Source organism: Chiloscyllium plagiosum, chromosome 3, assembly GCF_004010195.1.
Source record: "Chiloscyllium plagiosum isolate BGI_BamShark_2017 chromosome 3, ASM401019v2, whole genome shotgun sequence".
Taxonomy (NCBI): domain Eukaryota; kingdom Metazoa; phylum Chordata; class Chondrichthyes; order Orectolobiformes; family Hemiscylliidae; genus Chiloscyllium; species Chiloscyllium plagiosum.
This window is the reverse complement of record NC_057712.1, coordinates 1,350,910-1,374,810: the sequence shown is the minus strand read 5'-3', so window position 1 is coordinate 1,374,810 and position 23,901 is coordinate 1,350,910. Positions and strand designations below refer to the sequence as shown.

General features: G+C 40.1%; 1 protein-coding gene across 6 annotated transcripts in view; it reads right to left on the bottom strand.

Moving 5' to 3' along the window:
* The window catches only part of asxl2 (ASXL transcriptional regulator 2), a 267,455-nt gene that overhangs the window by 53,985 nt on the left and 189,569 nt on the right, over nucleotides 1-23,901 (bottom strand). For all 6 annotated transcript variants that reach the window (XM_043675898.1, XM_043675944.1, XM_043675915.1 and 3 more), the window contains 4 exons: nucleotides 23,405-23,523; nucleotides 15,268-15,382; nucleotides 8,577-8,717; nucleotides 97-260 (listed from right to left, as the gene is read on the bottom strand). In XM_043675898.1, the coding sequence (XP_043531833.1) occupies nucleotides 97-260; nucleotides 8,577-8,717; nucleotides 15,268-15,382; nucleotides 23,405-23,523 (539 nt within the window). The remainder of the gene's footprint in view (nucleotides 1-96; nucleotides 261-8,576; nucleotides 8,718-15,267; nucleotides 15,383-23,404; nucleotides 23,524-23,901) is intronic.

The following is a 23,901-nucleotide window of genomic DNA, read 5'->3' as shown; positions in this document are numbered from 1 at the left end:
GGAAGGTGCAATGACAAGAGAGAAGAGAACAAACTAGTTATTCATGTGGGCGCTAGTATTTAGCAGAAACAAAAACAAGATGGACTGCATACAGACCTGTCTGTCCACCTCAGGGAGCAGGAGGAGCAATCGTTGCTGGAAGTCTCCAGGGAAAACCGAAAAGGTGTGCTTATTTATCAGAGCCCGTAGATTTGTGTTTACCAGGATGGAGTCTGGTGTCTCCACATCGATGTCAGTGCCTTTTGTCCTTTTCAGCTGTCCTAAAAGGTAAACAAAAAAAGATAAATTATCTATTACAATAACATCCTCAGACTATCCTCAATTCATTTCCATCAATGAAATGTACTACTTCAGAATTTCAGAATACTAGTCTAAAGCTTTCAAAGGTTAATAATCTGAATGCAAGTTTAAGTCCTGGCCCTACTTTATGAATTCCTGCTACCTATGGGTAGCCTCATGTACCACGATTTCACAGCTATTAAAGCTCCATGCGTTAGGCTTTTCAAACAGGCAAGGAAGTATGCATTTATCACATCTCTATACTAATAATCAAGAAGGCTAACGAAATGCTGGCCTTTGTATTTAGAGAACTGAAATACAAGGATGCAGAAGTTACACAAAACTCTGGTGAGACCCCACATGAAGTACTGTGAGCAGATCTGTGCACCACACCTCAGGAAGGTTATATTGGTCTTGGAGGGAGTACAACGTAGGTTTACAAGAATGATACTTGGACTTGAGGTGTTAACTAATGAGGAGCTATTGTACAAATTAGGTCTATTTATTCTTCCAAAACGCATCACCTTGCACTTATCAGAATTAAATACCATCTGCCACTGGTCTGCCCAGCCAACCAACCTCTCTCCGTCTTCCTGTAACCTACAACCATTGTCTTTGCTATTAACCACAATACCAATCTTGGGACATCTGCAAATTTGCTTAACATTCCCCTACATTTTCATCTATATCACTTATATATATAACAAACAATAAGAGTCCCAGCGCTGATCCCTGTGGCACACCATTGGACACCAGCCTCCAGTCATTTGAACAGCCTTTTCCCACTACCCTTTGTGTCCTATTGCTAAGCCAGTTTCTGATCCACCTTGCCATGTTTCCTTCAATTCCATCTGCTTTAACCTTCTCAAGCAGTCTCCCATGTGGGACCTTGTTAAAAGCTTTGCTAAAATTTGTATAAACTACATCAACTGAACATCCCTCATCCACACACTTGATCACATTTTCAAAAATTTAACAAATGTGTTAGGCATGACCTCCCTCTGACAAAGCCATGTTGACTGTCCCTAATTAACCCATGTCCAAGTGGGTATTAATTCACTCGTTCAGAATTTTCTCCAATAGTTTCCCTACTAATGATGTGAGACTCACTGGTCTGTAGTTTCCTGGTTCATCTCTACCACCCTTCTTGAAAAATAGAATGACATTAACCTTCCCCAGAACAAATGTGAACATACCGTGTTGTGATCACTATCAACACAACATTCCCTCACTGCCACATTGAACACTTGCCCGGTTTCTTCCCCAGAACCAGATCCCGCACTGCATTGTCCTCTATTGGGCCTTCAATGTATTGACACAAAAAACTCCCCTGAATGCATTTCAAGAAATCCACCCCCTCTAAGCCCTTAACACTGAGTCAATCCCAACTTATGTTGGGAAAGCCAAAGTCCCCCAGTATAACCACACGAGTATTACTCTTACACACTTCTGTGAACTGTCTACATATTTGCTCCTCTATTTCCCACTGACTCTTTGGGGAGTTTATAACGCAATTGCAGTGAAGTAGCGGCCACCGAACATTCCTAAGTCCTATCCACAAAGGCTTGTTTGAGGATCCTTCCCTGTGAGTTTATTTGCCTTTGAGGCACACACATAAAGATTTAATTTGGCAAATATGATTTAGAATCCAAAACTTTCCAGTGTTTTCAAAACACGAAAGTTGGCATTTCATGCTCATGTTTCACACAACCTACAATTACCCTTTAACTATATCGAAAAAATGGTGGAAATAATTAAGCTTAAAAATAATTCTAAGCATGGAATAGATTTTACTGATAGCTCCACGTATTCTTGTGCAAAGTCCAACAATTAATCATTGCATTCTTGTTCTTGGACTTCAGGAACCTCCTAAAACAAATATCTTTGATAGTGTTTATGATCTCTCACTTCCTTTACATTTCTTTATCTCCCGCTCAGAATCTGCCCCTTGGCCTTGTCAGCTTTGCAACCTCCCTTTCAACTTTATAAATGTAACCGAAACTTCTTCAATGCAATACTGTAAGGCCACTTTACTTGTTATCTAAACTTCTTACTCAGAGGCCAAAGTAGTTATTATCAATCCAAGGGAAGTGCCCAATTGGAAATGTGGGTATTGTTAAACTTTTTATGGCAGTCAGTGAATGAGGAAACCAGAGGTAAATATTCACTGAGTATCAATGTTACTTACAAAGTGTGGCATTACAAATAAACAGCTGCCAATTCTGGAAACCAGCCAATAGTGTCAACAAGTATGTGTTTTTTCAAACTCAACTTGGACATAGCTATCAAATCCTGAGATGGGACTTGAACCTAGACATCCTGACACTGATGGAGGACACTCTCACTGCACACAAGCTCCTTATAGAGAAACAGTTGGTAGGATCCAAACCTATGAGGAGACCCCAACAGATTTCTACCACAAAATATGAGCAGATGTAGGCAATTCAACTCCTCGAGTATGCACCATTCAATAAATCCATGGCTAATCCATTTGTTTCAAATTCCACACTCCCATTTATGCTCAATAACCTCTGATTCCCCTTGCTTAACAAGTAACATCCACCTTAAATGTATTCAGTGTCCCCATTTCTGCTGTCTTCTAAGGTAGAGTCCCAAAGTCACAGAACCCTTTATGAGGGTGAATTTCTCCTTGCTTTGGTCCTAATCCATCACCTTACCACTCAGCCATGACTACAGACCAGACTTTGTGTCTGATGAACAACTTGAACCCTGGACCCTCAGGTTAATAATAGCATTCCAAAAATATGAATTAATCAAGGGGATAGGAAATAATCACAACAATTACCGCTGGAGAAAAAATACATGAGACATTAATGGGGCAAATTGCCTGGACCTGACGGGATGCATCCTCAGATTTTGAATGAAATAGCTGCAGAGATAGTGGATGCACTGGTAGCAATCTTCTAAAAACCCAGAGATTCTAGAAAAGTCCCAGTAGATTGGAAAATCACCAGTGTAACACTCTGATTCAAAGAGAGAGAGAGAAACAGTAACTATAGGCCAGTTAGCTTAACATCTGTGTTGGGAAAGTATTAGAATTTATTATAAAAGGTTGTAATAGCAGAACATTTAGAAACTGAAGCAGGGTGAGTATAGTTTCACGAAGGAGAAATCATGCCTGACAACTATGTTAGAATTCCTCGAGGAGGTAACAATCAGGATAGATCGAGGTAAACCTGTAAATCTGATACATCTAGATTTTCAAAAGGTGTTCATTAAGGTATTAAACATAAGGATACTTAATAAGAGCCTGTGGTTTTTGGGTATTAGTATGGATAGCAAATTGGTAACCAATAGAAAATGTGGAGTTGGGATAAAGGGGTTTCAGAATGGCAAACTGTAATTAATGAAGTGTCACAAGAACCAGTACTGGGCCATAATTGATGACATACATTAATGATTTGAATGACAGAAGTGAATCTATTATAGCCAAGATTAGAGATGATACAAAAATAGATCTGCAGGCAAGTTGTGAGAATGAGATTACAGAGGAATATAGGCAGGTCAGTGAATGAACAAAAAACTTGGTAGATGGACTATAATGTGGAAAAATGTGAGGTTATACACTTTGGCAGGAAGAACAGAAGAATTCAATACTGCATAAATGGAGAAAGATTGCAGAAAGCTGCAGCACAGAGGGATTTGGGGGGTCCTAGTGCATGAGTCACAAAAAGCTTGCATCCACATTCAGCAACAATAGGGAATGCAGATGGAAAGTTGGCCTTTATTTCCATGGGGATAACATTCAAAATTAGGGAGCTCTTGATAAAACTATACAAAGCACTAGTTTAATCACAGCTGGAATCCTGCATCCAGTTTCAGATGCCTTATTTAAGGTAATATATACTGGCATCAAAGGTAGTCCAGAGAAGGTTCACTGGGCTGATACATGGAATTGAGGAACTTTCTTTTGAGGAGAGATTGAGTAGTTTGCACTCATTGGGGTTCAGAAAAATCAGAGGAGACCTCATTCAAACATACAAGCTTCTTGTGGGATTTGAATGGGTAGATGCTGATTGTTTCGCCTCTGAGAATCTAGGACCAAAGGGTATAATCTCAGAATAAGTCAGTCACCCATTTAAAATAAAGTTAAGGAAGATTCTTTCCTTTGAGGGTAGTGCGTTTGTGGAATTCTTACTGCAAAGGGCTGTACGGGCTGGGTCATTAAGTATTTTCAAAGTTGAGTCAGATTTTTAATCAGTAAGGGAATCAAGAGTTACAGGGAAAAATGGAAAGTCAAGCTGAGAATGACCAGATCAGCCATATCTCACTGAATGGTCAAGCAGACTGGATGGGCTGAATGCCTACTTCAGCTCTGACAACTCATGGGCTTATGATTAAATATCTGATGTTCTACTGACTGAACTCTCCAGGTCTGACTGGGCGTATTAGTCTGTGCTCAAGTCATTGTCCAGTTTGTGACCAAAACTTGTATTTGATTTTAATTTATACAATTAGGAGCTTTGAATAATGTTGTAAAGGTTTATTCCAAAATGCATGTTTCTCAGTTTTTCAAATAATTCCCAGAACCATGCATTATATCCATTTAGGTGCTTTCTGTTGAATGTACTAAACTGTCAAAAATTAAACATTTCTGCTTTCACGACTGTTCACGTGCTCTGATACAGAAATACAACAAGGTTTTGTTTCGAAGGTCCAAGTTTTCACACATCTCAACAGGAGCTTTACTTTAGAAAATTATCACAAAATCAGGAAATAGCCTAATCACACTGACAACAATGAGGAAGTACAGAAGCATTTCAGGGAATCTTGTTCACCTAAATCACACCATCCAGTTGACTCTACTGTTCAAAAGCTTTCCAAGTCAGTACATTGTGTGGCAGTACTATGGCTTTAAGAGGTGTCTTTTGTTTTTTTTTGAAGAAAATTTGAGAGAGCGGTTCCTTGTGGTTTGCTCAATGCCAATAAAGTAAACAGTTTGTAAGTCCTTGGGTTTTTTTTAAGTTAGAACAATGAAAGCAACCTGAATGAGTAGGGTCAAGCTCCTACAGAACCAGGATGTTTAGTTTTAGCTTTCTGCAGATGCTGGGGTCTTGAAGCTGGGTATGGCAGCTCTCTCTCTTCTCTGTTACAGCTAAAAGCTGGGATTCCCTAGCTGGGCTAGAATTGCATGTGCAACAATTCATTTTACTGAATTTGCCTTTGCCAACCGTGTGTTTATAGGAATTAACTATATTGGAACAGTTCATTAATAGTAGCTAATAATACATCATTTTGGTAAGCATTTCAATATTGTTACAGTTAAACCAATTCTTTTCTTTTAGTTTTATTCTGTCTGCATTTTAACTGTGGTGTAAAAATATAGTGTGTTTTGCTTAAAATCAAGTGGTTCGAATGGAAACCTAAAATGCAATATCTCATATTTACCTTTAAAATAAGAAAAGGTTTAGGGTCTAGGCTACCTTCTTAATGTGCTGAGGCAGTTGGTCTAGTCCATTACAAGTGAATAAGTCACACTCAAGATGAATAAAACAAGAGATTTGTCCACAAACTGCCATTATAGAAATATAACATTTCACATAATTGAAGCTGAACGAGAAAGCCCCCTTAGTCAGTTTAAGCTGCTAACAACTCTAATCGGAATGTGCATGATACTTCAGGCCAAATACTGAGCAAACAGAAAGCTGATTTCTCTATACAATAACAACTTGAATTTATATGGCACTTCTAACATTTGACAAATTCTAATGTACTTCATAGAAACATAAGGAAAACATAAATGCCAAGTCAGGATTATGAGGAAGGGTGGCCAAAAGATTGATCAAATAATTGGGTTTCATGGAGGGTCTTAAATGTGGCTCCCCAAATCAGCTCTCTCCCACAACTAAGGAATTTTCCATTTCTCAGAGTAGACACCATGGAAGCAGATTGTCTCTACTTGTGGTTTTTTGAAAACTCTTGTATAATTTTGCTAGAAATAGCAAACACAGAACATATGCTTGTTATGTTTCAGATGTACTCTGCCCTGAAGCTTGGGCTCAAACAACTTTTTTTGTGATAGTTTATCCTGCATCAAATCCTTGGTGTAGCTATCCTTTGACTTCCAAAACCAAAACCTCTATCAACAAGGTGGACGAGAGTAATAGGTGGATGAAAGCTCCACAACCTGAAAAGTTTCCTCCAAGTTATTCACCATTGTGATTGGAACTACATCAGCATTCCATTTCTATAACAGGGTTAAAATCCCAAAGCTCCCTTCCTAACATCACCGCGAGTCAACCAACACCACAGACTGCGATGGTTCAGAAAGGTAACTCACCAGAGCCTTCACACAAGCAATTATGCAAAGACGATAAATGCTGGCCTGACTAATATAATAACACTCACATCCCAAGCTTAAATAAATAATTTAAAAAATCAGTACTCAATCAAAATTACAAAAAACAACTTAGTGGTTTGTTAGATCATCTTAATTCCTTTTCAGTATTTCTGCAGGAGCACTTTCTTTTGCTTATACATTGACGGGACATGGCTGGGCAGGCATTATTGTCTGGGCAGGCATTTGTTACCCATCCCCAGTTGACTATGAGAAGGTGGTGGTGTTGCTGTCTTCTTAAAATGCTGCAGTCCATTTGATGTATGGACTACCACAGCACTGTTAGGGAGGGAGAGTCAGGATTTTGACTCAGTGACAACTGAAGGAACAGCGATATATTTCCAAGTCAGGATGGTGAGAAGTCTAGAGGGGAAGTGCAGGTGATAGTGTTACCATGTATCTGCTGCCCTTGTCCTTATCGATGGTAATGGCTATGGGTTGGAAAGTGCTATGTAAGGACCCAAGGTGCATTTTTGCACTGTGTCTTTCAGATGGTACACTCTGCTGCTACTGGGTGTCAGTGGTGAAGAGAGTGGATGTTTCTGTCTGTGCTGTCAATTAACTTGGGATGCTTTGTCCTGAATAGTGTCAGGATTGTGTGTGTTGGAGCTGTCCTCATCATACTCCTGATCTATGCCTTTTAGATGATTAACTGACTTTAGGTTGTCAGGATGTGAGTTACTCACTACTGAATTCCTAGCCTGCACCTGCTCTTGTCGCCATAGTATTTACATGACTAGTCCAGTTCAATGGTAACCCCAAGAATGCTTGGGGTGGGGGGCAGATGTTCAGTGATGGTGATAGGCCGATATGTCAAAGGTTCTCTCTTCTTGAAACTGGGCATTACCTGGCACTCATATGCAATGAATGTTACTTGCCACTTGTCAGCACAAAGCTGAATATTGTCTATGTCTTGCTGTATTTGGACATGGTCTGTTTCAGTATCTGCAGAGTTGTAAATCATGATGAATTATCAACGAACATCCTCACTTCTGGCCTTATGATTGAGGGAAAGTCATTGATGAAGCACCTGAAGGTGGCCAGGCTACGTCACTTCCCTGAGGAACTCTAGCAGAGATGTCCTGGAGCTGAGATGACTAACCTCCACCACCAGAACTCCTCCTATGTGCCACATGTGACTCTGATCAGTTGGGAGTTTTATCTCAATTCCCACAGACTCCAGTTTTGCTAGGGCCCCTTGCTGCAACATTTGATCAAATGGGCCTTGATGTTGAGGACTGTCACTCCCCCATCACCCTCTGAAATGCAGTATCTTTCCACATGTTTGAACAAAAGCTGTAATGAGGTCAGGAGCTGAGTGACCCTGACAGAACCTAAACTGGGCGTCAGGAGGCTGCAGATAATGAATCAAATGCTGTTGGACAGCACTGTCACTGACCCCTCTAAAACCTTACTAACTGCACATTTATTATTTTTGCATACTTAATGCATATTTGAAAGTTAGGACACAAGTTCTCCAATGCAAGAATTTAATTATTTTAATAAGAACTATTGAATTTATGACTTCTGTTATTGTCATAACTCAATATCATTTTGTCCTGAGAGGTGACTAGAAGCTGTACTCTAGCAGTAACTCTGCAATGACCAATTTCTTTCCCCAAGTTTACATTCACTTCTGTCACAATCACAAGCAGCATTTCAGACAGCCAAATTATTTTTACCAGTAGTATCACTAAATGCTCAAACATTAAAAATTCTGTTCCATTGGTCTGTACTGGAGTTGTGAGTGAATCAGATGGATAAATCTAACATCCTTCTCCAATCACCACACCAAGAGGTGAATGACAGTACAACAGACAACAGAGAATGGCAATCTTTGTTGTAACTTTAATTCCAGCGATTTCACTAAAAATATGTTTAGCTGTGTGGTGTTCTTGTGTGTTTCCTGTTTTGACAGAATTGAAATATTTAAACTCACTTGCATTGAGTCTGTCAGACCTCTGAGATGGCTTCCTGCCCAGTCCTTGCAGGGCTTGGTCCATTTTCCCAGATGATGATGAGCTGGAGGTTGAATTCTGAGGACTTGTTGAACAGCCGTCTGACTGTTTACTTTCCCAACCTGCAGAGAGCCATGATGTTTTTAAACTATAATGCCATATTCAGACAAAAACTGGAGAGAACAAGTACATGATATATTATTTAAATAAAAAAGCTTATGTCAAGCTCCAAAACAGAAACTTCTATTCAAGATTGTGGGGTTGTGTACCTACAAGAAGGTCCAAGGTTCAACTTTATTCTCAATGCACCAGAATTCTACAGGATAAAACTATTTCAAGACCGAATTGATCCCCAATGGCTGGGTAATACCATGTTCTAATATTTACTTTACTTGCAACTTTATGTTTGGCTAGAGGATTTTGTTGGCAGACTGTGATACATAAGGGAAGTTAGGTGATATGAAGGAAATGTTAAACCCAGTAGTTATCAATAAGAATTCTCAATTTGTACGGCTTTGTGCAAGTTCAATTCATATTTAAAAAATCAGAAATACTGAAAATAGTCATTTCCCCAGATTTGAAATGGGGAAAATGCTAGTGTTCACTATAAAAGATCTAATCACACAGCACTTGGAAAACAGTTACAGAATTGGACAGAGTCAGCATGTGTTGACAAAATTGTGAATTGACATTTTCAAAGATGTAAGTAGTTGACAAGGGGGCGCCAGTGGATGTGGTTTACATAGACTTTCAGAAAGCTTTCAATATGATTCCATATAAAGATTAGTGTGTAAAATTAAAGCACATGGAATCGGGTAGAGTACCAACATGGATAGAGAACTGGTTGGCAGACAGGAAACAAAGAAGGAATACCTGTAAATGGGTCTTTTTCTGAGTGACAGGCAATGTCTACTGGGGTAAAAGATCTCTCCACGCTTCAGGCTCACTGCCTTTATTCCTGATGAAGGGCTTTTGCCCGAAACGTCGATTTCGAAGCTCCTTGGATGCTGCCTGAACTGCTGTGCTCTTCCAGCACCACTAATCCAATGTCTACTGGGGTACTGCAGGGATCAGTGCCTAGACTCCAGCTGTTCACAATATCTATTAATGATTTAGGTGAGGGAATTAGATTAAATATATCCAAGTTTGCAGAGGAAACAAAGCTGGGAGGGAGGGTAAACTCTGAAGAGGATGTAAGATGTGTCAGTGTGATTTGGACAAGTTGAGTGCGTGGGCAAATACATGGTGTTAAAGTACAATGTGGAAAAACAAGAGGAGGTTATCCCCTTTGCTAGCAAAAACAGGAAAAGAGATCATTATCTGAATGGTGATAGATTGGGAAAGGGCAAGGTGCAACAAGATCTCTGCATTCCTCATACACCAGTCACTGAAAGTAACCATGTAGTTGCAGCAAGTGAAGAAATCAAATGCTATGTTGGCATTCATAGTGAAAGGATTCGAGTATAGGAGCAGTGATGTCTTGCTGCAATTATACAAGGCCTTGGTAAGACCACACCTGAAGGACTGTGTGCAGTTTTGGTCTCCTTATCTGAGGAAGGATGTTCTGGCAATGGAGGGAATTCAGTGGGGTTACCAGACTGATTCTGGGATGGCAGGATTGATGTATGAAGAGAAACTGTATCAGTTAGGATTATATTCACTGGAGTTTAGAAGAATGAGGGGTGAGTTTCATAGAAACCTATAAAAATTCTAACAAGATTAGACAGGGTAAATGCAAGAAGAATGTTCCCAATGCCCAGAGTGTTCAGAACCTGGGGTCAAAGTCTAAGGATATGGGGTAGGTCATTCAGGACTGAGATATGGAGAAAGTGTCAGAGAGTGGGGAACCTGTGGAACTCACTATCACAGAAAAGCAGTTCAGGCCAAAATGGTGAGTATTTTCAAGAAAGAGTTAGGTGTAGTTCTTAGGACTAATGGGGTCAAAGGGTATGGGGAGAAAGTGGGAACAGGGTATGGAGTTGGATGAACAGCCATGATCACATTAAATGGTGGAGCAGGTTCAGGGGGTCGGGTTTTTATTTTCTGTGCTTCTCAGGAGTTATAAACAATCCACATTCAAAATGGGATAGCAATTCATTTCATATATTTCATAACAAGTCGTTACTGTAAATAACAGTGCAAAACATCTATACTTTCCTTGACGTTGTACAATCACTGAACTCTAATTATTAAATATGGCTGAAGCAGTTTTCCAATTGCAGATACATTTCTGATTCTTTTATGGTTCCTTTGGTGCAGTATTATTCAACATTTACCAGGAGTTATAGCATCACTTCTAAATCAAAGGACAAAGAACTGGACAGAACAGGAACTGGCCCTTCCCCATCAAACCTGCGCTAACACTTAATACTTTTTCTAAACTAAACACATTTTACCTCTAAGCAGTCCATATCCCTCTATTCCCAGCTTACTCATGTATCTGTCGAGATGCCGAGGGGCGGCACGGTGGCTCAGTGGTTAGCACTGCTGCCTCACAGCACCAGGGTCCCAGGTTCAATTCCAGCCTCGGGTGACTGTCTGTGTGGAGTTTGCACATTCTCCTCGTGTCTGTGTGGGTTTCCTCCGGGTGCTCTGGTTTCCTCCCACAGTCCAAAGATGTGCAGGTTAGGTGAATTGGCCATGCTAAATTGCCCAGAGTGTTAGGTGTATTGGTCAGGGGGAAATGTAGAGGAATGGCTCTGGGTGGATTGCTCAATGGAGGGTCGGTGTGGACTTGTTGGGCCGAAGGGCCTGTTTCCACACTGTAGGGAATCTAATCTAATCTAAACATTGCTATTGGATCTGCCCACACCATCTCCTCTGGCAACATATTCCTGGCACTTACCACCCTCTGTACAAGAAACGTCATATTTTTTTCATAAACAACAAGGGTCCCAGCACTAAGCGCTACAGAAACACCACTGATCACAGATCTTCAGCTAGAAAAATATGCTTCCACCTCTACTCTCCATCTTCTATGACTAAGTCTGTTCTGTATCCACCTTACGAGATCACCATGGATTCCATGTGATTTCAACTTCTGCATCAGCCTGCCATGACAGACCATGTCAAAGGCATTGCTAAAATTCATATAAACAGTCCACATCTACCACCCTGCCCTCAATCATTTTTGTCACTTCCTCAAAAATTTCAATCAAGTTTGTGAGGCATGACCTTCCCTATACAAAGCTATGCTGCCAATCACTAATAAGTCTATACTTATCCAAATGTGAATAAACCCTTTCTTAAGTATCTTTTCCAACAGTTTCCCTACCACTGATGTAAGGCTCACAACCTGTAATTTCCCAGATGATCCCTGTTGCCCTTCTTAAACAAAGGAACAATGCTGGCTATTTTCTAGCCCTCTCGGACCTTACCTGTGACTAAAGAGGATACAAAGATTTCATACAAGGCTAATGTGATAATTTGAGACAAACACTCCGAGGTGACGTCGCCAAATCTATGATATTTCTATTATTTTCATTTTATTTCATTTTTATCTATCGAGTGAATCACCTGCAATGGTTTCTCTTTCAGCTCCTGCATGGTTGAGTCTCATAAGAATCTATCCTTGGATCTGTCCTATTTCTCATCTCAATTTGTCCCTCTGGCAACCATCCAAAAACCCGTCGCTGTGTTCAGACCGCTTGGCTGATATCCGCTACTGGATTAGCACCACAGTGCTGCAATGTTGGGAAGGTCCAAGCCAGTATCTTTGGTTCCAACCACAAACATCATTCTCTTGCATTGACTCCATTCTTCTTCCTGCAAACTATTGGAAGGCAAACTGAGCTGTTTGCCACTTGTGGTCCATATTTGAATAAGTGGGGAAATATATTGAATACACTTTTTAAGACTGTCTATTTACATCTCTGTCAGCACCTATCTCCTCCTTACTTCAACCTAAATGCTGATGAAACCCTCACTCATTCTGTGACTTAGAATGCACCTAGACCTTATTCACCCATTATTCCAGCTCCCTCTGGTTAAGCCTAGAGTCATACAGCAAGGAAATAGACCCTTTGGTCCAACCAGTCCATGCCAAACATGTTCCCAAACTAAACCAGTCCCATTTGCCTGCTGTTGGCCCATATCCCTCCAAACCTTTCCTATCCGTGTACTTATCTAAGTGTCTTTTAAATGTTGTAACTGTACCTGCATCCACCATTTCCTCTAACAGTTCATTCCACACACAAACCACTCTATGTAAAAAGATCGCCCCTCATGTCCTTTTTAAAATCTTTCTCCTTTCACCTGAAAATTATGCCCCTAGTTTTGAACTCCCTTACCCAAAGGAAAAGACCCTTGTTCACCTTACCTATGTCCCTCATGATGTTATAAACCTCCATACAGCTCACCCCTTAACCTTCTATGCTCCAGTGAAAAACGTCCCAGCAATTCTAGTCTAATTTTATAACTCAAACCTTCCAGTTCTGGCAACATCCTGGTAAATCTTTTCTGAACCTTCACCAGTTTAATATCCTTCCATTAGCAGGGCAATCAGAACTGGACACAGTACTCTAGAACAAGCAATGAGCAGTTTTTAAAATCCTTACCTCTCCCTATTTCTGTAATCTTCCTTTTAGTCTTATAACTATTTAAGGATTCCATGCCCTTCCAATTCCGGCTTCTTGAGTACCTGTGGTTTAATTACTTCACCATTGACAGCAAAATCCTCAGCTGTCGAGGTTATCAAATGAATCCCCTGAATCTCCCCATCTCTGTTTCATTTTTTGGGACATTTCTTAAAACCTAACTTTTTGGCTCTCCACCCTAAAATCTCATCTGTGTCTCATTATCAAATCTTGTTTATTAACACTCTCATGAAGAACCTTGGGATATTTTGTTAACATTCATGCTATTATCTCAATACAAGTTCTTGTGGAGCTATTATCATCTGGAATTTAACATCTAGAAGGATGGTAGAAGGAGATTCAATAATAATTTTTTGAAAGAGAATTGATTAAATCCCTAAAACTGAAACATTTGTAAGTTAAAGTGTAAAAAATACTAGTGTGAGATTAAGGCCAGAGCTTTCTTGAAGCAGCAGCACAGGTATAAATGGGCCAAGTGGCTTCCTTCCTTCCTTCCTTCCACATCACATAATGATATGATTAAGCTGAGAAACATTTACAGGATCATTGTACAGGAACACTTTCTGTCTCAGAACTGTTGCCATGCTCTGGGATCTCAGCCTGAATTCACAACTTTCAGCTCATAAGTTTTAATGTGCTGTAAGTCACTAGCTGGGAACTTCACAATTCACTAACAACATGTGCTCTAATAGCAGAAGCAGAATATATACTCTTATTAGTCTGTGCACTAAAAACAAGTTCTGGAAGCAATTCCACTTGTACCTTTTCCAAATCACAAACTTCACACATTAAACTACTCAAATTATGTGAAGTTTTGGAAACTTCAATTTATTTATTCAAGGACTTTTAAAAACTGATTGAGAGTCATGGAGATGTACAGCATGGAATCAGACCCATCGATCCAACTCTTCCATGCCGACCAGATTTTCCAACCTAATCTAGTTCCACCTGCCAGCACCCAGCCCACATCCCTCTAAATCCTTCCTATTTATATACCGTCCAGGTGCCTTTCAAATGTTGCAATTGTACCAGCCTCCACCACTTTCTCTGACATCCCATTTCACACACGCACTACCCTCTCCATGAAAACGTTGCCTTTTATAACTTTCCCCTCACCCTAAACCTATGCCCTCTAGTTCTGGACTCCCCCATTCCAGTGAAAAGACCTTGTCTATTTACTCTAGCCATGCCCCTCATGATTTTATAAACCTCTATAAGGTCACCTCTCAGCCTCCGACGCTCCAGGGAAAACAGCCCTAGCCTATTTAACCTCTCCCTATAGCTCAAATCCTCCAACCCTGGCAACATCCTTGTAAATCTTTTCTGAACCCTTTCAAGTTTCACAACATCCTTCTGATAGGAAGGAGACCAGAATTGCATGCAATATTCCAACAGTGGCCTAACCAATGTCCTGTATAGCCGCAACATGACCTCCCAACTCCTGTACTCAATACTCTGACCGATAAAGGAAAGCATACCAAACGCCTTCTTCACAATCCTATCTACCTGCGACTCCACTTTCAAGGAGCTATGAATTTGATAATTAATTATTCCAAGATTAACTATTCCTCTTTGGAATGTTTATATTTTTCCACCATTATGAACTTTAAAGAGATATTGTTCAAACATCCTGTGTGAATAGCTTCCTTCTATTGGATGTGATGTTTGTACAAATCAGAGTTTGTCTTGGCTTGCTAATAATGGTTAGCAATATTATTTTAGCCTGTGCAATGATATTCTGCTGTTTAAAACACTGCTTACATCCTGTACACTGTACACCATTGCTTGTAGACTGTAATTGCATCAGTGCATACACAATTTAGAGTGTAACCACATCTATTCACATAAAACATCACTATTATTCTGTATTCACATCACCTCACACATCACTGTTCAGAGACTACTGTGTTTAAACCAACTACCATTGTAATATATGTCACTGCAGCGTCTTTTCACAGATACACCTAAAACAACTGGGAGAAAACTGACATATTCAAAAGCAAAATACCTACAAAATTATTTTTCACGTTGCCAAGAACAAATAATCAGCTTTGGGAAATAACTGCTTAAAGCATACCAGTCTTGGAAATGGTCTGGTCAGTAGCTTTGACAGACTTCAGTAACAGCCTTGGGTTGGAGGTTACTGGTAGGCCAGGGCGACACTGTTTTCTCTGCTGCTGCTGTTTCAGGGCCTGTGGGTTGGAAAAAATTTTCTCTGTAGTCAATTGAGAAAAGCCTATTAATAGGAGCAAGTACACAGAAAAAAAACATTTAAAGCTATCAGCTGATTTTCCCCCATCTGAGACTCCAATATGTCAGATTGTAACAGATTGACCCAAGAGATTCATAAAACCTTCAGAGACTTTAAAAGATCTCTTTGAAGTAATAAACAGAACAAAGAGATAAAGAAGACACAGAGATTGCAAATGGTTGTAAGGTACCTTTTGTATCGTTACTAATGAGATACGTTTGGCACAGCCCATGTCCCATGAGTGAATAAATAAAACAGAGAGCATGTTTATTTGTGTGGTTCATCAATACACTTTTCAGAATAAAGATCTCAAAAACACTAATAGAACACAGAGTTGAGATTTAGTAATTGCCAAAATGCAGGTGCATAATTTACAAGGGTGTTGGTCAGAATTCTGTAACTGAAATGGTAAATGTGATTTTATGCTATTGTTATTCTTTATAAACACTCCAACAACATATTCTGGTAGCAGTCATTTTGATGTACTCTGAAATCACTCAGTATTGAACTAATCCACTTTTCTGCTCCCCAGACTTTATGTATTTTTGTTGATTTGTGAGATGAAGAAGAGTTTCCTAAGTGCTTTTTGGTTTCTTACCATAACATTGAAATTGTTGTCAGACCATGTAACACACAAGACAAATAGTAGACAGAAGATCTCTTCTGCATTTGAACAAAGTGCTTCCACAACGTGAGTTGACTCATTACAAAGTGAATGGATTTTATGGTGAGAGGTTCATAAATTTAAAGGACACAAGGTTTCATTGAGTCACACAGCATGGAAACAGACTCTTCAGTCCAATTAGTCCATACAAACCATATTCCCAAACTAAAGTAGTCCCACTTGCCTGCATTTGGACCATATCCTTCTACATCTTTCCTAATAAAGGGCTCTTGCCCAAAATATCGACTTTCCTGCCCCTCGGATGCTGGCTGACCTGTTGCGCTTTTCCAGCACCCCACTCTCGACTCTGATCCCCAGCATCTGCAGTCCTCACTTTCTCCATATCCTTCAAAACCTTTCCTATTCATGTACCTGTCCAAATGTCTTTTAAATTTTGTAACTGTACCTGGATCCATCACTTCCTCTGGAAGTTCATGCCATACACGAACCATTCTAGGTAAAAACGTTGCCCCTCATATCTTTTTAAAATCTTTTTCCTCTCACCTTAAAATTTTGCCTCCTTGTCATGAACTCCCCGACCCTAGGTTTCAGTTTTCCAATGGTGCATTGTGATGGAGTGGTCTGTTGTAGTGTGTCAGGCTGTCTGAGATAAGTTTGAACTTGGAATATATTTAGATACACCAACACTCAATGGTGAATTGTAATCACAACAGAGCCCAAATCTTTTCCCAGCTGACATACAAAAACCACACTTGCCAGAAGAACCCACTGCCAGTTGGAAGTGGAAACTCTTGTTGTGTATATCTATCCTCTGCTGAAAGATAAAGGCAATGGTGAATGAGAATTTGGTGCCACCTGGTCTGCACTGGGTTCAAGGAGGCGTGCACTAGTCAGTAGCTTTGTGCAGTCATGCCTGGGATCAGGTTTAAATTGTTGAACCCTGTAGCACAAGGAGCGACAGCAGAAGACAGGGCAGTTTGCACGGTGGCTCTGGAGTAGAAACCCAACGCAGTACTGGGGTAGGTAGGAGTGGGTCAGGACTGCAATGCAGAATTGGGGTGGGGGGTGCATTGTAATGGAGGGGATTAAGTACCACCAGGAGTAGAAGAGGAATCCGGAAAATAGAAGGTGAGAAGTGTGTGTACTAAAGGGGAAATTGGAACAGGCAGACAGTCAGAACATGACGGGATAAAAGGAAGGGGTCAACACTGTCAAAACGTGGGTCCACCTCAGGATGATGGCTGGTAGAATCCTTGAAGGGCTTTGTGTTCACATTCCATATATACCCATGGACAGTGATCTCAGGCAAAGTGCTTCCCAATGTACAGAAGAGAGAGTTAACGGAACCTGTGTTTCATTGTGTCTCTCAAAATAAGGAGTATGATACTAGACACTGATGTGGTCATGCAATGAAGAGTTAGCAAGAAGTACGCATTGTGGGCGGCACGGTGGCACAGTGGTTAGCACTGCTGCCTCACAGCGCCAGAGACCCGGGTTCAATTCCCGCCTCAGGCGACTGACTGTGTGGAGTTTGCACATTCTCCCTGTGTCTGCGTGGGTTTCCTCCGGGTGCTCCGGTTTCCTCCCACAGTCCAAAGATGTGCAGGTCAGGTGAATTGGCCATGCTAAATTGCCCATAGTGTTAGATAAGGGGTAAATGTAGGGGTATGGGTGGGTTGCGCTTCGGCGGGTCGGTGTGGACATGTTGGGCCGAAGGGCCTGTTTCCACACTGTAATGTAATATAATGTAATGTAATATGCAGCAGTATCTCTTGCGCAATAAAGGAAATGTTCCTAATTTTCCTTTAACCAGCAATACTTGCCAACCATGAATGAAGTGAAATCAATGTAATGTGAAACATGTACAAGTCCAATTTACATTTGAAAATAACCTAGTCTCCCTTTGTACTTGCAATATGTTAATGGCAATAGTTTGGTCAGAAGGTTTTGGTCATGAGGAGAACCTCCCTGTTTGACCAAGAATCTCTTTTCTAGTCCACCCTCATTTTTAAGCTGACAGAGTTTAACCAATGAAATGCTTCCCCTGCATATCACTTTAAATTTTAATTGTAATTGTGTGGGAAACGGGAGACAGCAAAAGATCTGCTGTTTTGATGGTGATGTTATCAATGTATTTAAGATGGGAAAACACTTCCATTAGAATTGTTCTTAGCTGCCAGTGGAAATATTGGGGCAAGATTGAGAAATTAAAGTTAATTTGCACTTGAAAGGTTTTCAGAATGGTGGACAGATTGAGAACAGATGGCGTTCAAAAGCACGGCATTGCATTAACATATAGACTGCTTTGAAACAGGCACTTCATCTCTAAATCAAAAACAAAACATTTTATATTGAATACACCCTCATGTAATAAATAAACAGCAGTATAGGGGAGAGAATGTCCAGCTGAATTGCAGAATTTGTAAAATAGTGTAAAAACTGGCAGGTATCAAAAGAACAGCTTCTAAAAGTGCATACGTATTTACACTTTTGAATTTATTATTTTTGATTATAGTGTCCTTCAATTTTAATTCACTCAGAATTATGGTTCCATGTTAATGACTGTGATATTCTATCCAAATATCTAGTGGGCGGCACGGTGGCACAGTGGTTAGCACTGCTGCCTCACAGCGCCAGAGACCCGGGTTCAATCCCCGACTCAGGCGACTGACTGTGTAATAAGGGGTAAATGTAGGGGTATGGGTGGGTTGCGCTTCGGCGGGTCGGTGTGGACTTGTTGGGCCGAAGGGCCTGTTTCCACACTGAAAGTAATCTAATCTAATCTAATATTATTCATATTGAACCACAACTTGATGAATATTGACATGATGTTCAACTGTGAATTGTATTCACAACAGAGTATAAGCCCTTCTCCTCAGACATACAAACATTACACTTGCCAGACAGTGCAAGGCCAGGTGGAAGTGAAAACTCTTGCTGTGTATATCCATCTCCTGTTGAAAATGCCCATGCTAAATCTAAAGAAAAATAAGACTGAAGTTTACGTTTCAAAACTTCAGAACCTCAAATCGTTTCACACCAAATTATTTTAAAAGTGCACTAACAAACTCCCATGAATTAGCCATGAGATCATCCAAAATTGTTTTAATAAAAGTGATCTTGGTTGAGGAGTAAATATTCAATGGCTCATTTGGACAACCTCTCCTGCATTTCTTTAAAATAGTGACATTGGACTTTTCAACATCAGTCAGCAAGATTACGCGTGGTTCTGATTTAATGTCTCAAGCAAGACACAGGGCTCCCAAAGATACAGCACTTCCTCAGTTCTGTAAACACAGAATCTAGCAGGACCCTCCCTACTTATGTGATTACAGGTGGGACTGTGAAGCCAAGACATTAGATGCTTTAGCTCAGGGACCTGTTGAATCTGTTCATTCCACTGATGATGATCTTTTTTAACTGTTGTAGCTGGTCATCTCCAGACATGGCCCTTGACTCTGCTCTGCTCTGACCAAAATGAATGAGATCAATATAGGGGCCAGCTTCTAACTTAACTCAATAATATCCATTTGTCACCCTACAGCAATAGCTTTGTTCATAGTCAGATCTGGAAGTCAGTTAAGAGCTCCGGAAATAGTCATGTGGGAATCTGGTCTAAATTGTTCTTCTCTATCATATCCTTTGATTTTCAGAAAGAGTTGTTGGAGTTGTCAAGGTGCAGGTGTGAGAGGCTTCTGACAGATCATTTCCATCAGTTTGTGTTAGGTATGAACATTGCACAGAAGTATTCTGAAAACTAGAGCAAAAGCTTCTCTTCCAGTATTGGAGTAGTTTGCCTGAACTGTGGTTAGGACTTGGTAAAAACAAGGGCTGCAGATGCTGGAAACCAGAGTCTATATTAGAGTGGCTCTGGAAAAGCACAGCAGTTCAGGCGGCATCCGAGGAGCAGGAAAATCGATGTTTCGGGCAAAAGCCCTTCATCAGGAATAGAGGCAGAGTGCCTACAGGGTGGAGAGATAAATGAGAGAAGGGTGGGGTGGGGAGAAAGTAGCATAGAGTACAATAGGTGCAGGTCATGGTTGAAGAGCTTCAGGGCAGAGGAGATGACCTGGGGGCTGCAGTGAGAGAGGGACTCACTGAGATTCTTGTAGAGAGAGGAGGAAATCTTTTTCAAGGCAGGCATCCTTGCAAGAGGATTTGCAGTAGTGTTAAAATCAACTAGGTAAAAACAAGGGCTGCAGATGCTTTCTCCCCACCCCCCACCCTCCTCTCATTTATCTCTCCACTCTGCAGGCACCCTGCCTCTATTCCTGATGAAGTGCTTTTGCCCGAAACGTCGATTTTCTTGCTCTTTTGATGCTGCCTGAACTGCTGTGCTTTTCCAGCACCACTCTGATCTAGAATGTGTTTAGGACTTGAGAACTGAACAGTATTGCTTGTCATTCTGTAATCAGCATCAAATCCCAATGCAGTAAGCTTGAAGGGATCTTAATATTTAAAAGCCCACTTTATGAATGAAAAACACTTTTAAAAGTTTGAAAACTATGTCAATGGTTGCCTTGTCATATTAGTGTTGTCATTTGTGGATGAGATCTCCAGGATAGCTGATTTGGTTCCAGAATTCAGATTCTAATTGGGATAAAAAGTTGAAAGAGCTGAGGTACCTTTGCAAATTAGCTTTGTCTTGTGGTGAAAGCATCTTCTGTATTTTATCAGGTCAGGTCTACTGCTGTTTGACAAGTCAATTGATCTGAAGAAATTGGTTTGGTTCATTTTCGTTTAATATCTTTTACAGTTGAGAGCAGGACCATGTTTCCCTCTATAATCATGAGCTGACGGAGGTTGAACTTGCGCTTCGGTTTAGTCTTCCTGAGGACCACAATGTAATCATGGTTCAGAGAAAACCTGGTAGATTCTTACTGATAGGAGACATATGGTTTTGGAATTTGTCCTGGCTGATGGATAATCCAAATGGTAATCTAAGGAAATCATTCCACTGAAAGATAGTCTAAATGTTGCTAGCTCCTATGATGCTGACGAAAGATGAATGGACCAATATCCTTTATTGGAACGAGTAAAGGAATTAAGGGATACGGTGAAACGGCACCTAAGAACTTTGCATTAGAACATAAGATCTAGGAGCAGGAGTCGGCCATCTGGCCTTTTGAGCCTGCTCTGCCATTCAAAAATATCATGCTGACCTTTTCATGGCCTCAGCTCCACTTACCCACCCGCCCTCTCACCGTATTCCTTAATTCTTTTACTGTTCAAAAAATTATTTTTACTTTAAAAACATTTAGTGAGGAAGCCTCAACTACTTCCTAGGGTGAGGAATTTCACAGATTCACAACCCTCTGGGTGAAGAAGTTCCTTCTCAATTCAGTCCGAAATCTGCTCCCCCTAATTTTGAGTCTACGTCCTCTTGTCCTAGTTTCACCTGCTAGTGGAAACATCCTCTCTACTTCTATCTTATCCATTCCCTTCATAATTTTGTGTTTCAATAAGACCACCCCCCCACCCCCCCCCTCCATTCTTCTAAATTCCAATCAAGATAATCCCAGTCTACTCAGTTGCTCCTCGTCAACCAACCCCCTCAACTCCGGAATCAACTGAGTGAACCTCCTCTGCACCCCCTCCAGAGCCAATATATCCTTTCGCAATTCTTCTAGGGTATGAATATCTACAGGCATCAATTTCAGTGCGAAATTCAGCTAATCTTTGAAAAACTGGAAAGTTTTGTCAAGATCTTTGTGGTCATCATTAAAAATTACAAAAGGATTTTATTTTTCTGCACTCTTTGTTTCCCAATGCAATAAGAAATTTCCTTTTCATTTTTTATCAGCTATTTATTGACCTACAAAGGATTTATCATTTATTTAAATAATTTAATTTCTGGCAAAACCATGTTCAATTATGTGTTCCACCTTTACTGTGCAGCTTTATGGTTTTTAAAAATGAGGGTCTACAAAGGATCTGTATTGGAGTAGAATGCTGATCTTATTTTTTGTAGTTGGCCTGTAGAACTTTTATTCAAGTTTTTTTTCCAAGTATCTTCCTAATCTCACAAATTCTGGCGTTTCACGCAATGAGAAAACATGGTGAGATTACACAAAAGGAACACAGGAGCAGGAGGAGGCCTTTTGGCCCATCAATCCTGCAACACCATTCAATACCATCACGTCTGATCATCCAGCCCAGTGCCTATCTCCCATCGGAAAGTGGAAATTTCTGTGCCTGATTACATGTTACCAAACTTGTTCCTAACAAAATTCACAACAACCCTAAATAATAAATTACCTACTTTCACTTCAAACCTTTAATATTTATCCAAAACAAAAAAAGGATAGCATCAATACACAAGATTGGACTTTAAATGTATCATCACTGTTTCAGGCTCACAATTAATGATACAGTTTTTAAAATCTTATTTCAGAATGCACAATGACTTTATTGACAAGTTTTGTAACTATGGAGAACTTGAAATCTTCAATCTTTTTCACAGTTCAAGAACATTTCTTCAGTGGCTGGCTGATATAAATTATGGGGCACAAATTTAAAACTGAGTCAAGAAGCATCAAAATCAGGTCCTGACTGTTCAGGTTATTATGTTGTTGACTGGGAAAATTACAAACCATGAAATTCTATTTTTCTGTGTCTCCATTGTAAGACATCAATTTTTATTTTAAACAATCTATTTGAGTACAAAGGTTACTTTATGAAATAAAAAAAAGTGATGTAACTATCCTGGACTTAAACTTAAAGAGAAGATGCTGGAAAATCTCAACAGGTCTGGCAGCATCTGTAAGGAGAGAGAAGAGCTGACGTTTCGAGTCTAACTGTCAAAGCTGACAAAGGGTCAGTTAGACTCGAAACATCAGCTCTTTTCTCTCCTTACAGATGCTGCCAGATCTGTTGAGATTTTCCAGTATTTTCTCTTTTGGTTTCAGATTCCAGCATCCGCAGTAATTTACTTTTATCCTGGACTTAAACTTTGCATTAATGTAAGCCATCACTTTTGCAGCAATTTGTTTTTTTTTTGAAAATAAAATTTCTAGACAACAATAAAGAATTTTATTTTTTCATAAAAGGTAATGATACTTTGGTACCTACTTAATTCTTGTAAAAACACAAACTGGAGACAAACTCTTCAGTAGCAACAGAATTTGCTGAATTCAAGATGGCTAATTGTGTCTCATTTGCTGAGGTTAACAGCTGCCAATTGTAATCCTGTATAAGTAACTGGTAAAGAAGTAAACCCACATCCTCATCATAAGCAACAAGGGAATAACTAGGTTTTCACCATTCTGGTAAATCTTGAGTATGCAATGTCTATGGAAACAAAAGATACAGAAAGCAATTTGGAGTAAAGACACTGACCTGTTTGAGGGCTTTCTTGCTGTGCTTCTGGGATGGAGACATAATCTTATTCTGTGAGATGGAAGGAGAGGGGCAACTTGACTGAGGTGAAGCTGGTTGAGGCGATAACCTGGATGAAACTTGGATAAAGGAAGGGAAAATTAGTATTGTATTTACTGTATTTGAAAAATAAAGTTATTGCGTCAACATTAAATTTGTTCCAAGAGTTAGTGATAGAATGTTAATTTTATGTTTCAATCATAAATTAAATTAAAATGAAGAACTGTGGATGTCGAAGATCGAAAACAGACAAAAGCAGGAATTGCTTAAGAAACTCAGCAAGTTCTGGAGGCTTGAAATGTTAACTCTGTTTTAGAATAGAACATAGAACAGTACAGCACAGAACAGGCCCTTCAGCCCACGATGTTGTGCCGACCACTGATCCTCATGTATGCACCCTCAAATTTCTGTGACCATATGCATGTCCAGGAGTCTCTTAAATGTCCCCAATGACCCTG